This window comes from Osmia lignaria, chromosome 16, assembly GCF_051020975.1.
Source record: "Osmia lignaria lignaria isolate PbOS001 chromosome 16, iyOsmLign1, whole genome shotgun sequence".
Taxonomy (NCBI): Eukaryota; Metazoa; Arthropoda; class Insecta; order Hymenoptera; family Megachilidae; genus Osmia; species Osmia lignaria.
In genome coordinates, this window is record NC_135047.1 from 5,148,702 (window position 1) to 5,159,716 (window position 11,015).

The following is an 11,015-nucleotide window of genomic DNA, read 5'->3' on the forward strand; positions in this document are numbered from 1 at the left end:
GTTGGACGGGCGGGTAGCGCTCTTAGCGAAGGGGTGCATTCTGTCCTGGCGTTACGACGTCCAGGCGGGGTGGGTGGTATGTAGCGTCGGGCGCAAGTCCAGGGGGCCTAAGAACCTCCGTTGCCAACTGATATTAGCAGTGCACCATGTTTTATGTCATAGTTGCTCAATTTTGCTTTTCTGTATTTGCTCTTCAAGCTTTATATTTGCAAAGTCGAGTCACTTTTATTAAGAATAAAACCCCCTGGGGGGGCCAGCCCATATACTAAATCGGAGCCGTGAAATTTCGCCGATATTCTTACTTTTAATAAAGTGAGAATATCATCTTTAGTTTTTGCTAATCATACGTTTTAGCTTAGGCATTTCAGCACACATGAAGAAAACTGGTAGGTGAAAATACCTTTGGCCTTGTTCATTTTTATGCCCAAAGCTCATTCGGGTACTTAGATGTACTCGCGTGGGTGGAGGGCGGTGGACAAGGTTTAGTTTTAAGTGTACATTTTGGCGACTGACAAAAGTAGTGAACCAATAGTGAACCACGATATAAGTTCCACATGTGTGTGTGTGGTTAGGATGTGGGATTTGTGTCGTTTATTAACAATCTTAACTTTCTATAACATTGCAAAATACTTATCAAGAATAAGTTGCAAAATTTTTACATTAGATAATTCAATCGAATACGAAAATGAAATGTATTACTTTAGCATAATGTTCACTATTATTTGTCAGTCGATTTCAGCAAAAAGGTATGATTTTATTAGAGTGTGAAAGTTGAATTGAACTCGGGTGTCGGAGGCGTCCCGGGACGTTCTCTCTAGGTGTAGGCATTTTTGCACCCGGGTGGTTGTATGAGAACCGTGGAGTGAATTTTTGTGAGAATGATTTTTGCCCTTTTTTAAATATAGCGATAGGCAGGCAGGTAGTTTACTTCTGGTGTGATTGAGTTTAGTTTATAAGTAGGCAGGGCCAGAGCAAGCTTTCATGTTTCTCTTCGTACTCTCCTCTAATACGTGAGAAGCTTGTATCTGGGGTTGGGAAACCAAAAATCAAGAGAAAAGATGAAAATGCAATTTAATTAATTTATCAATTAATTAATTTAGCATTCTCTCTTGATTTTTTCAAGGCCAAGCCTTATTAGTTTGTAAGTCGTAGTCGTGGTACTAGACCCGATTACAAAAATGAAGTATTAAAGTGAAAGTGCAGTGAAGTGAAGTGAAATTAAAAGTGTTTTGTGCTTGGACATTTGCAAAAATTATGCAGGTATGCGAGTAGCGATTCAAGGGATCGTTACTCGTTTACGTGTTACGTTTTTACAAATGTCTGAGCAAACGTAAAATTTTCGCGAGTGATTTTTGTGAGGCTATTGCCGAAGAAAGAAGAGGCTATATGCTGAAGAGCCCCGGCAAAATTTGCCCAGAAGAGGGGAACTACTAATGGCTCTCCATCTTCGGATGGACAGTCATTCTGTCACTATGCTCGCTAATTTGTTTTTTCATTTTTTGTGTTTTTCCTTGAACGGTATGAATAATACCGTCCAGGACGTATTGAACTCGACATTTTACGAGTTCAATACCCAGCTCGTTGAATGGTCAACTCGCGATTTTATTTCCCCTATTTCTTTTTCGTTTATTACTTTATTGAAATAAATTATTCTTTTTTTTATTGATTTGCACATCAATTATATTTCATGTTCCCATTTTAAATAGGTTCAATTTATTTAAAACATAGTCTGGGTGAGTTCTCATTTTATTAAATATCTGTGACATTGTAATGGTAATTATATTTTCTGTTCTCGGCATTTTTCATTTCAATTGTAATCATTACATTTTCTATTTCAGCATTTTATTGTTTAATTGTTATTTTGTTAATTGTTCTTGATGTTAATGATATTTTCTATTTCAGCATTTTATTGTTGCATTGTTATTTTGTTATTTGTTACTGAAATTATGATGTTAATTATATTTTCTATTTCAGCATTTTATTGTTGAATTGTTATTTGTTACTGAAATTATGATGTTAATTATATTTTCTATTTCAGCATTTTATTGTTGAATTGTTATTTTGTTAATTGTGAAATTATGATGTTAATTATGTTTTCTATTTCAGCATTTTATTGTTGAAAGTTTTATGTTGTTTGTTTTGGGGGGTTTAATGATTTTAGGGAGGTCGCTATTTTATTTCAGGAAATTATTCTCTTCTTATTGATTTTATATGTAAATCATATCTGATGTTCTCACATCATTCGTATTCTGGTGTCTTTTATTAAATGGTTCTGAGGTTGCAATGTTAATTGCTTTCTGTTTTCGTATTCTACCCTTTCAATTGTTACTGAGACTATAATATTAATAATCATCTTTCCTATTACAGCATTTTGTTATTCAATTGTTATTTTCTCAATTATTTCTGAAATCATGATGTTAATCAACATTTTATCGTTTAAATTTGTATTTAATGCAGTCTCTTTTTGAGAATTTTATTGTTTTAGGTGGGTCACTAATGTAGCCACCTCCACGTGGTGTGACCTGGTAATTGATATCGTTTTCTAAAGATAACTTTTAGAAAGCGATATCAAGCTAAGAGCTACGATAAAAAGATTTATATATTTTTTAATTGGGAAACAATAATTTAAATTCAGAAAAGTATTTTCGGGAATACAATATTACCATATGGAAAGTACAACTATAGTAATTTTATAGTTCCTAAAAAAGGAACTTGTATGATTTCTGACTAATTACAAATGACTGATTACCTCCTTCTTTTCGAAGTCGGTTAAAAATAAAATAAAAAGAAAGTCACAAAATATGGAATTTAGAAAAAACGAAGTTGTTTGATACCCAATGGTAGAAAGAAATCAACCCTGGCGAAGATATTTCAAGCAGAGACGTTGTACATTGGAAAGGTCGTAAATTTCTTTATCCATGACTTTGGTCAGGCGTCAGATCTCGTCCTTGTCCACAGAGCACATTGCTTTTCATTTGATAGAAGTTTGCTACGTTGACTAACAAATTTTTTTTTTATAACAATTTTCGAGAGGAATTCATTATTGAATGGAAGTAAAAATTTGCATAAATGGAGAATTGAGGTGGCGCTTAAATCGGTTTCTGTTCGACCTAATTTTCGATGAAACGTTTACTGATTTACCGACGCGGAATTCGAAGTTCAGCTTCCACGGTTTTTTTTGTACCACGGCAATTTGTACCTTCACCAACCCAGTCAAATAGTAGATAAATCCTTGAAGACCTTTTGTTATGCTGTGTATAAAATAATTGAAAATATGATCCAGCATCGCCCTAAGCATGTAGCAGCAGCACCGACGAGTCGACAAAATAATATAATCCCGAGACTGTCATACCAATTGTGTTCTCTTCGTACAGACCTAACTTCACCTGGGGGTAGCTGGGATCCCAAAAGTCATAACCCTTTGAGAACAAAGATATGTTCAGTCTTTTTATATTTGTAGTCACTGTAATGTGACAGGTCAGTCTGCAAGAATGGCGACCATGGTAGACGAACAGAATTCGATTGACATGGGTGAAGATAAAGAATCACAGTGAGTCGTGATGTATTAATTACAATAAACAAATTAACCTAATAACTTATAAACAATTCTATAAAGATGCTGTATAAAAGATATCACGACTTTAATTGGATTTTAGGAAAATAACCTAACGCATAACAGTATCTGCAATTCTTAGCGATATTTTTTAATTTATACATCTATTTTACATTGCAGATTCGACCAAGTCACTTACAATTGGGTGGATATTACTCACGAATTTTTCGAAGCCATTACAGGTGCTTGTTTAAAAACTAATTTTTTTCCTTTTTAATGCACCCTTTAGTTATCGTTTTTGTTTTTTTATTGTACATATTTTTGCTTACCCTGTATCCACCAAGATCATAAAAATTAGATGTAATAATACATCATCTGAAACATTATTTATAATTAAGTATTTGAAGAACATTTAAAAGAATTGCTTTAAGGACTTTAGTTTATATTAATTAATAGTGTGAATTAATACAGTTAATAGCATTGTTAATATAAAATGTTTCATTGATATGTTTGTCTAGAGCTGGAATTGGGAGAACTTTTACATGATGAGTTGTTTGGGTTATTTGAAGCAATGTCTGCGATTGAAATGATGGATCCAAAAATGGATGCTGGCATGCTATGTAATAGAGGGAACAACAAACCGTGTACCTTCGCACAGGCTGTTGATTCTGGTGCATTAAAACTGGACAATTTGACTCCATCTGAAATTATAGGAATAATAGATTCAACTTATGCGTGTATAGTGTCTTGGCTTGAAGGTCATAGTTTGGCCCAAACAGTTTTCATCAACTTGTACCTTCACCAACCCAGTCAAATAGTAGATAAATCCTTGAAGACTTTTTGTTATGCTGTGTATAAAATAATTGAAATAATTAAAGACTGCATCAATAAAGCGTTAGTTTTTGAGGAAGAAGATTTCCAAAGTGTTACTTATGGCTACAAATTGCAGCAGGATATTACAGAACAAAAAACCATATCCATGCTGAGAGAAGTAGAAGAAGAATTACATAGGAAAAGTAGAATAAAGCCAGTTGATGTAGAATCTGAGAAGGAAGTAGGTGCATTTTCTAAAAGGAAAGCACATTAAGCTTTTTATAATCTATGTATATCTGTTTGTTATATATATATTTTTAATAACAAGAAGGTTAAATAATTATTATCAACGTTTCTTTCAGTATAATGATGGATTAGCATTATATGCTAGAATTAGATTTACTAAAATGTTTTATCAAATACTGACATTAATGGGAAAAAAAGAGCAATTACAACAAAATTTAAATGATTGTCATAGATTATTAACAAATTGTTCGTACATGATTCAAGTCATGATTAAAACAGTGAATCGCGGAGAGAAGGCTGATGAGATATGTAAGTTTCTTAACATTATTTTGTTATCTGCTTACAGGAGTAATATAAATCATAATTTTAGCAAACTATCCAAACATTATGGGATTTGATCCTATGGTGAATCAAAGATTATTACCACCAACATTCCCGCGTTATACCAAAATAAAACCAAGAACAGAGGCCCTGAAATATTTAGATGAGTTACTAAATAGATTTCGTACAGTCACTATGATTACTAATCAAAGTGGATTTCATGCAGCTTTGGTAAGAAAAGATTTACAACAGGCATAAAATACAGGCATACATTCCAAGTACACTGATTTCTTTTTAGGACTTTTTTTTAGAATTTTCACGACAAAGTCCATGTATATTATCCAGATCAATGCTGCAAATTGTTTATTTGCCAACAACAAATCGGGTGTTTGGCGTTCAAAATTTTGCCGACGTTCTGAAAGATGCAGCGCGAAGTTTTATCGCACCTCCCGTTTTAATGCCAAAGAGTACATTACTTCAAAATCATCAGGCCAAGGAATATGTCGATAGTTTTTTATCTCATTGCGTCAGCGTGTTTGGCAGTTTATTGCAACTTACTGGTCACAACAGAGCTAGGCAGAGAGATAAATTGGCACATTTATTGGAGGATTTTGCAACATTACAAGATGAAGTATGTTTTATAATATGTTGCTTATACTGCCAATTATATATGTTAGTTAATATTGCCAATCATTTATAATTTGAAATTTCAATAGGCCGAAAGAGTAGATGGATTCTTACATACCTTATCCTCAAAAAGTGACACACACAGGTCACATTTAGCTTGTTTTGGAACATGGATTTTATATCATACGTTACGAGTTATGGTTATGTACTTGTTAAGTGGTTTTGAGCTTGAATTGTATTCGGTACATGAATATCACTACATATTCTGGTACCTGTATGAATTTCTTTACGGATGGCTTGTATCAGCTATTACAAGAGCAGATACATTCTTATTAGAACAAGATGTACATAACGATACACATAAAGGTAGAGGAGGTAAAAAGAGTGCTAAAAATAAAAAGAAAAAGTCAACACCGAGACCGTATGACTTAGAAATATTAATGTACCAAGCTATGCAAAATATATGTGGTGGATACTATAAAGTAAATTTTATATATCTAATTATTATGAAATAATGTGTGTGTTTTTTTTTATTTATAATTTAGCTAAAGCTGTAAAATTGTTTCAATAGGCTTTAGTAGGTTTTCGTATGGATGGGAAGATACCACTTCCCGAGATGCAATTTGATTCAGAACGAGTTCGGTATGAACATAGGTTACTACCGTTTTCTTCATTATTGACTCCGCCACCCGTTAATTATCCAGAATTTATAGATATGACTAATGCACAGATGCATAAACGAAATGTAAGTGCAATTTCTCTATTTTTCTTTCTTCTTTTCTATTCCTAAATAACATCAAATTCCGTTTTGATAGGAGAAGGTTACTAGTGAAACGCAGTACGTAGCCGGGTGCCGTCATTTTCATCAAGCTAGGAATATGTTGGAAAGAGCATTGTCCCTTTATCCACCGAACGCTAGTACCGTGAATGAGGTATACTTCTGAATTTTTTGTTCGTTTAATCTTAAACTTGTTTTTTTATTCATTGTATATATCGTTTGATTTGCAGATTAATGATTTATTAAAAGTGGCGAAAACGAATTTTGTGGTTCTAAAATTACTTGCTGATGGGCATAAAAAGGATTCTAAAAAACCTCCAGTATTTGACTTTTCTTGTCATCAACATTTCCCACTGATAAAACTAACTTAAAATTCATTTGTAATAGCCATCATTTCATGCTATAAACGACATATTATTTATTCTAGCTTTAACCGTGTAAAAAATATTTTTGTGTTGTTGACTTTGGATGCCTTTTTCTTTCATTTAATACAACCTTTGAAGCTCTTCCCCCTTTTTTGTTTTATTAACGTGCACCCACTTCATTGTACAGATGTGTATTATTTCTCGTACTTTGTGGATAAATTTCTATACAAAATGAAAAACGATATTTGTATATAGTTTATCACAAATTGTATATGTTTTAAGTGAGCTCATGTGGATATTAAGAATGAATGCGCCGATTGTTTGAGGGTGAGGTCTTTGTGAAATTGACGGGTCGCTGTGAAATGTAAATAAACATGTAGAATGTATAGTCTTGAAATATTGTATAGTAACACATTTTATTAGTAAAGTTGTTAACGATTCTTGTTAGAGGTATGTGTAACGTTTGGAAACTATTGAACGCTTCATCTACCAGAGTACACGTTCTGATAACAATCTTTTTTACAGAATAATTTCATAATTTTATTAATCTCATGTGATCTAATTTCTTTTCGTCTATGGGCATTGTAGCTCGGATCATCTGGACGAAAATAGCTATGGTTTATATACATTGTTAAATCCTGTACTATACATACACGAAAATTGTAATATTGAATCGAAGCAATGAATCTGAATGTAAAATTAATAATTGAAAGGAAAAAAAAAAGAATAAAATGCTTGTAAATCGCAAGATTCATGTGAGAAGGTGATGTATGTCTAATAAAAAGCGATAATCTGAGATGGATAAGAAGCGTAATTAATAGGAAGAAAAAAAAGAATCTTTTAATTATACAATACTATAGGCCGTCCAATGAGATGAGTCAGTATATGTTCACAAATTCACGCGCTCGACGTTGGGTCGGAGCACAGTTGCTTCCAGTTCTTCATACGCTTCATCGAGGTCTGTATACTGTGAGTCGGGCTTGCTTCAAACACGTGAATTTTTACACATTTACTGTTTCGTCTCGTTGGATGGACTACACATACACACAGCAGACATATTCATCAAAACAAATGAAATTAATAGCAGATTTTGTACTCGAAATTGAACTCGATGTACAACCTATTATTTTCTAAAATTGAATAAAACGATTTGTTGCTGTACCGTATAAATTATTTTCAATCATATATATATCATCTCAAGATGGTTTGCTGTTCAGCGTGGAAGATAGAAGATCGAAGAATAAAGAAACCCTATTTGGGAGGATGGAGGCACAAGATTACTAAATTAGAATATTTAAATGCTGCATCTCAAACGGGACCTCTAAGAATGCCGAAAAGAAAAACGTGCAGCAGAATGGTGCAATATATTGCAACACTAGAGACGTCCACGCAAACACCATGCCATCATCCAACACAGATGTGGCGGTACAATACCTTTCCTTGAAATTAAAACCACTTGGCATCATTAGAATGTTTCATTTTCTTGATGAAGCAATATGTATCTTTTCTTATCATTCGACTTAAAGCAAGGTCTTCGCAGAATGAAGAATTCTTTCTGCCCTAAGACGAAGAAACATCAGTATCTTATCCTTGATATAGTATCTTTTCTTTTTAACACTAATGAATCTAAAAATCATTTGATATTGTTGTTGAAATGATTTCCCACCCACTAATCGATTCATTCATTTCTTCTTTTTATTTAGATCAGATTGTTTTATATCAAGCGGTTTCGATAAATATTTAACGTCGAAACCTTATGAAACGTATGAAGAGATGATGAAGCGATTAGATTACGATGGAAAAGCTAGAATTATTCAAAGAAATTATAGAATATATGTATTATTGAAGAATATTAAAAAATTTGCGAAACAGTATCGGGAATTGGTCGACGATTGCAAGATGTATGAGCTAGAAAAATCCCTAATTTACAGGTAAAGAATTTCGAAATTTAGTTTAGTGTACTACTAAAATCTGCCAAAGTTTCTCTTCTTCGAGACAGTCAAATGATTACCCTTTTTTCCCACTTTCCACATTTCCAGGAAAAGACATCAGCAAGAAATTTTTGGACGAATCAATCCAAAATCTCGACAAGATTTTGACATGTTGTATGAGCTGGTCGAGAAATGGAGACTGAATCGTCTCGACTGTACGAAGCAGCGTTTCTTCAAGGCAGCAAGATGCGCAGAAAATTATGTAATACTGGATAAAACCGTGGAGATGTTCAAGGTGATCGACCAGAAGAGACAAGAAGTGAAGAAAGAGTACAGGAACAGGAAACGTGTGAAATTCATCACGTTTAATTGCAAATCTATCACCTGGCATGGTTACAAGGGGAAACTGGTGAAGGTAGATACGATGAGGAATCAGAAAGCACGAGAATTCAAAACGATCTACGATTCATTAATGAAATACAACGTCACTCGAGGAGAACGTATGGAGATACTGACGATACTGAAGAAATCATTAGAAGTGCATAATTGTGTGGCTGCGTTAAATTTAATTAAACTTTTGGATCAAGAATTAGCATATCTATCAAGAGGGTTGAAAAACATGTCGCTGGAGTATTTTAGGAAAAGAATAATCTGTAAGAATTATAATTAATTTCTCATTTTTCAATTAATTTACCAAGGATAATTGATTGAAAACAATTGTGCAGATGATTACTTGTACTTTGTACGATCGTCGCACTCCTGTTGCTGCGTCAATGATGACGAAAATTTCTGCAAAAATGTGGATGATGAGAAACTACGAGAACCCATAGAAACAAACACGAAATTATGCCCTAGTTGCTTGAAACTGCTACCCAGTCAAAAATTCACGGTCCATGGAAGGATGAAGAAGTTGTCTTCATGTATAGGTACATTCTTTTTTATCCTTTTTTCTTTATTGTTAAAAACATAATATTTCATTGCATCCAGAGTGTACATGGTTGCGAGAACGAAACACTGCACACGTGAGTTACGCACCTTATGAGTTTCTTTTGGATTGCGTACGTTCTGATGAGAAGAACAGATGTGCTTCGTCAGCTATTTCATTCGTGATGCAAAAACACGATATGTATCATCTGGTGAACAACATCTGGCATGGTCATTCGATTATGAGTGAGAACAAGGATCTTTTCGTTCTGAGAATGGTTCGATATAACGCGGAAGAAGAGTGGTCACCATGGAATTGTATCCTTTTAACCCAGGAAGAGGCTGAGGTTCATTGCAGAATCAAGGATCTTCCTTCCATGTACTCGAAGCATCTTATTAAGAGGGTTTTATTAAACCATCAGTTGGCGAAGAATCAATTCAAGTATGTGCATACGTGCTTGCAAACATTGATAAATAAAATGAATATATTAATTGCACATATTGCAGGGACTTGAAACGGTTCGAAGAAGAATACAGAGAAACGTTCCATAAGATTGAAAACAAACTGGTTTATAAACCAGCGATCAAAGTGAATGATTATTTATTTTCTTGATACATTTTACAATAACTATGATCGTTTTTATATAAATTATTCGTCTGAGCAACAAATTAAATAATTTGCAAATAAACATCCTACATAATTAATTACTAATTATATTAGTTATAATTAATTACTACAGGTGACAATGGGTTACCAGGATCATGGTGGAGATTCTGGGCTCGGTTCTGTACCTCCAAACCCTTTTTCGCAGATTCTATAATTTGAAAATTAATCAAGGATGGAATATCGATCATTCAAAAATGACACTGATGAAAATTAATGAGAGTCACTAGATGAGGAAGTATTCAGAATGTAAAGACATTCAAAGACAAATGTTAGGGCAAGATGGGGGTGAACCATGAAATTAATAACGATGATGGGTTAATTGCATCTTGAATGCTTATGGAACAATCTACAGGATCCTAAACACCTGGAGATTCTTTCCACCCTGATGGACAATCATGGTTCAGCTACGTTTGTTGTAATCAAGGATAAGAAGAGAGGAGCTTCGAGTTTGAGAGGAAGTAGGGTAGGTTCTTTAAGTCAGTGGTATATAAAATCGAAAAATAATGGAGTAGAAAGTGCTTTTGACCGATCGACCAAGCAGGTTGCCATTGGCAACGCTGGATTTAAGGCTATGAGCTTTCGATTGGTGCAGAGCTTTCTCCTATATGGACTGCGTCGCATTAAAAGCTTCGTGTTCGTTCTTTTCCAGGCTGGTTGCTTCTTTTTTTTTCATTTATATGTCTGTTTCGATAAATTTAATAATACGTGTTATTTCAAGACACGAGGCAGACCTTTTTCCTCCAATTTACGATAAGATAGTGCTGGTGGTTGTAAATTTCCTCGATGATGA

The 11,015-nt window shown here is 33.9% G+C and overlaps 2 protein-coding genes across 4 annotated transcripts; both read left to right on the top strand.

The window, feature by feature from the left end:
- Positions 1-2,492: 2,492 nt before the first annotated feature.
- On the top strand, positions 2,493-6,847 carry Naa35 (N-alpha-acetyltransferase 35). Of its 3 annotated transcripts, XM_034316628.2 has the most exons (11): positions 2,493-2,899; positions 3,375-3,550; positions 3,734-3,795; positions 4,072-4,607; positions 4,729-4,921; positions 4,983-5,164; positions 5,232-5,564; positions 5,650-6,042; positions 6,132-6,305; positions 6,376-6,492; positions 6,569-6,847. In XM_034316628.2, the coding sequence occupies exons 2-11, from the start codon at positions 3,492-3,494 to the stop codon at positions 6,707-6,709; spliced, it is 2,190 nt and encodes a 729-aa protein (XP_034172519.1). In that variant the 5' UTR covers positions 2,493-2,899; positions 3,375-3,491; the 3' UTR covers positions 6,710-6,847. The 3 variants fall into 3 exon arrangements, with proteins under 3 accessions (XP_034172519.1, XP_034172518.1, XP_076548966.1); XM_034316627.2 differs by having other exon boundaries at positions 2,493-3,550; XM_076692851.1 differs by lacking the exon at positions 3,734-3,795 and having other exon boundaries at positions 2,493-3,550.
- A 156-nt stretch (positions 6,848-7,003) lies between these two features.
- Positions 7,004-10,260, top strand: LOC117600765 (IQ motif and ubiquitin-like domain-containing protein). The gene is made up of 6 exons (XM_034316629.2): positions 7,004-8,128; positions 8,407-8,634; positions 8,743-9,287; positions 9,360-9,560; positions 9,622-10,000; positions 10,066-10,260. The coding sequence occupies exons 1-6, from the start codon at positions 7,905-7,907 to the stop codon at positions 10,169-10,171; spliced, it is 1,683 nt and encodes a 560-aa protein (XP_034172520.2). The 5' UTR covers positions 7,004-7,904; the 3' UTR covers positions 10,172-10,260.
- Positions 10,261-11,015: the final 755 nt, after the last annotated feature.

Bases quoted from the DNA above. Each gene is read 5' to 3' on its own strand.
- Naa35 (XM_034316627.2), top strand. From the start codon at position 3,492: ATGGCGACCATGGTAGACGAACAGAATTCGATTGACATGGGTGAAGAT. The intron at 3,551-3,733 runs GTGAGTCGTGAT...TTTACATTGCAG, and splicing joins GGTGAAGATAAAGAATCACA to ATTCGACCAAGTCACTTACA. The intron at 3,796-4,071 runs GTGCTTGTTTAA...ATGTTTGTCTAG, and splicing joins ATTTTTCGAAGCCATTACAG to AGCTGGAATTGGGAGAACTT.
- LOC117600765 (XM_034316629.2), top strand. From the start codon at position 7,905: ATGGTTTGCTGTTCAGCGTGGAAGATAGAAGATCGAAGAATAAAGAAA. The intron at 8,129-8,406 runs GTACAATACCTT...CTTTTTATTTAG, and splicing joins CATCCAACACAGATGTGGCG to ATCAGATTGTTTTATATCAA. The intron at 10,001-10,065 runs GTATGTGCATAC...CACATATTGCAG, and splicing joins TTGGCGAAGAATCAATTCAA to GGACTTGAAACGGTTCGAAG.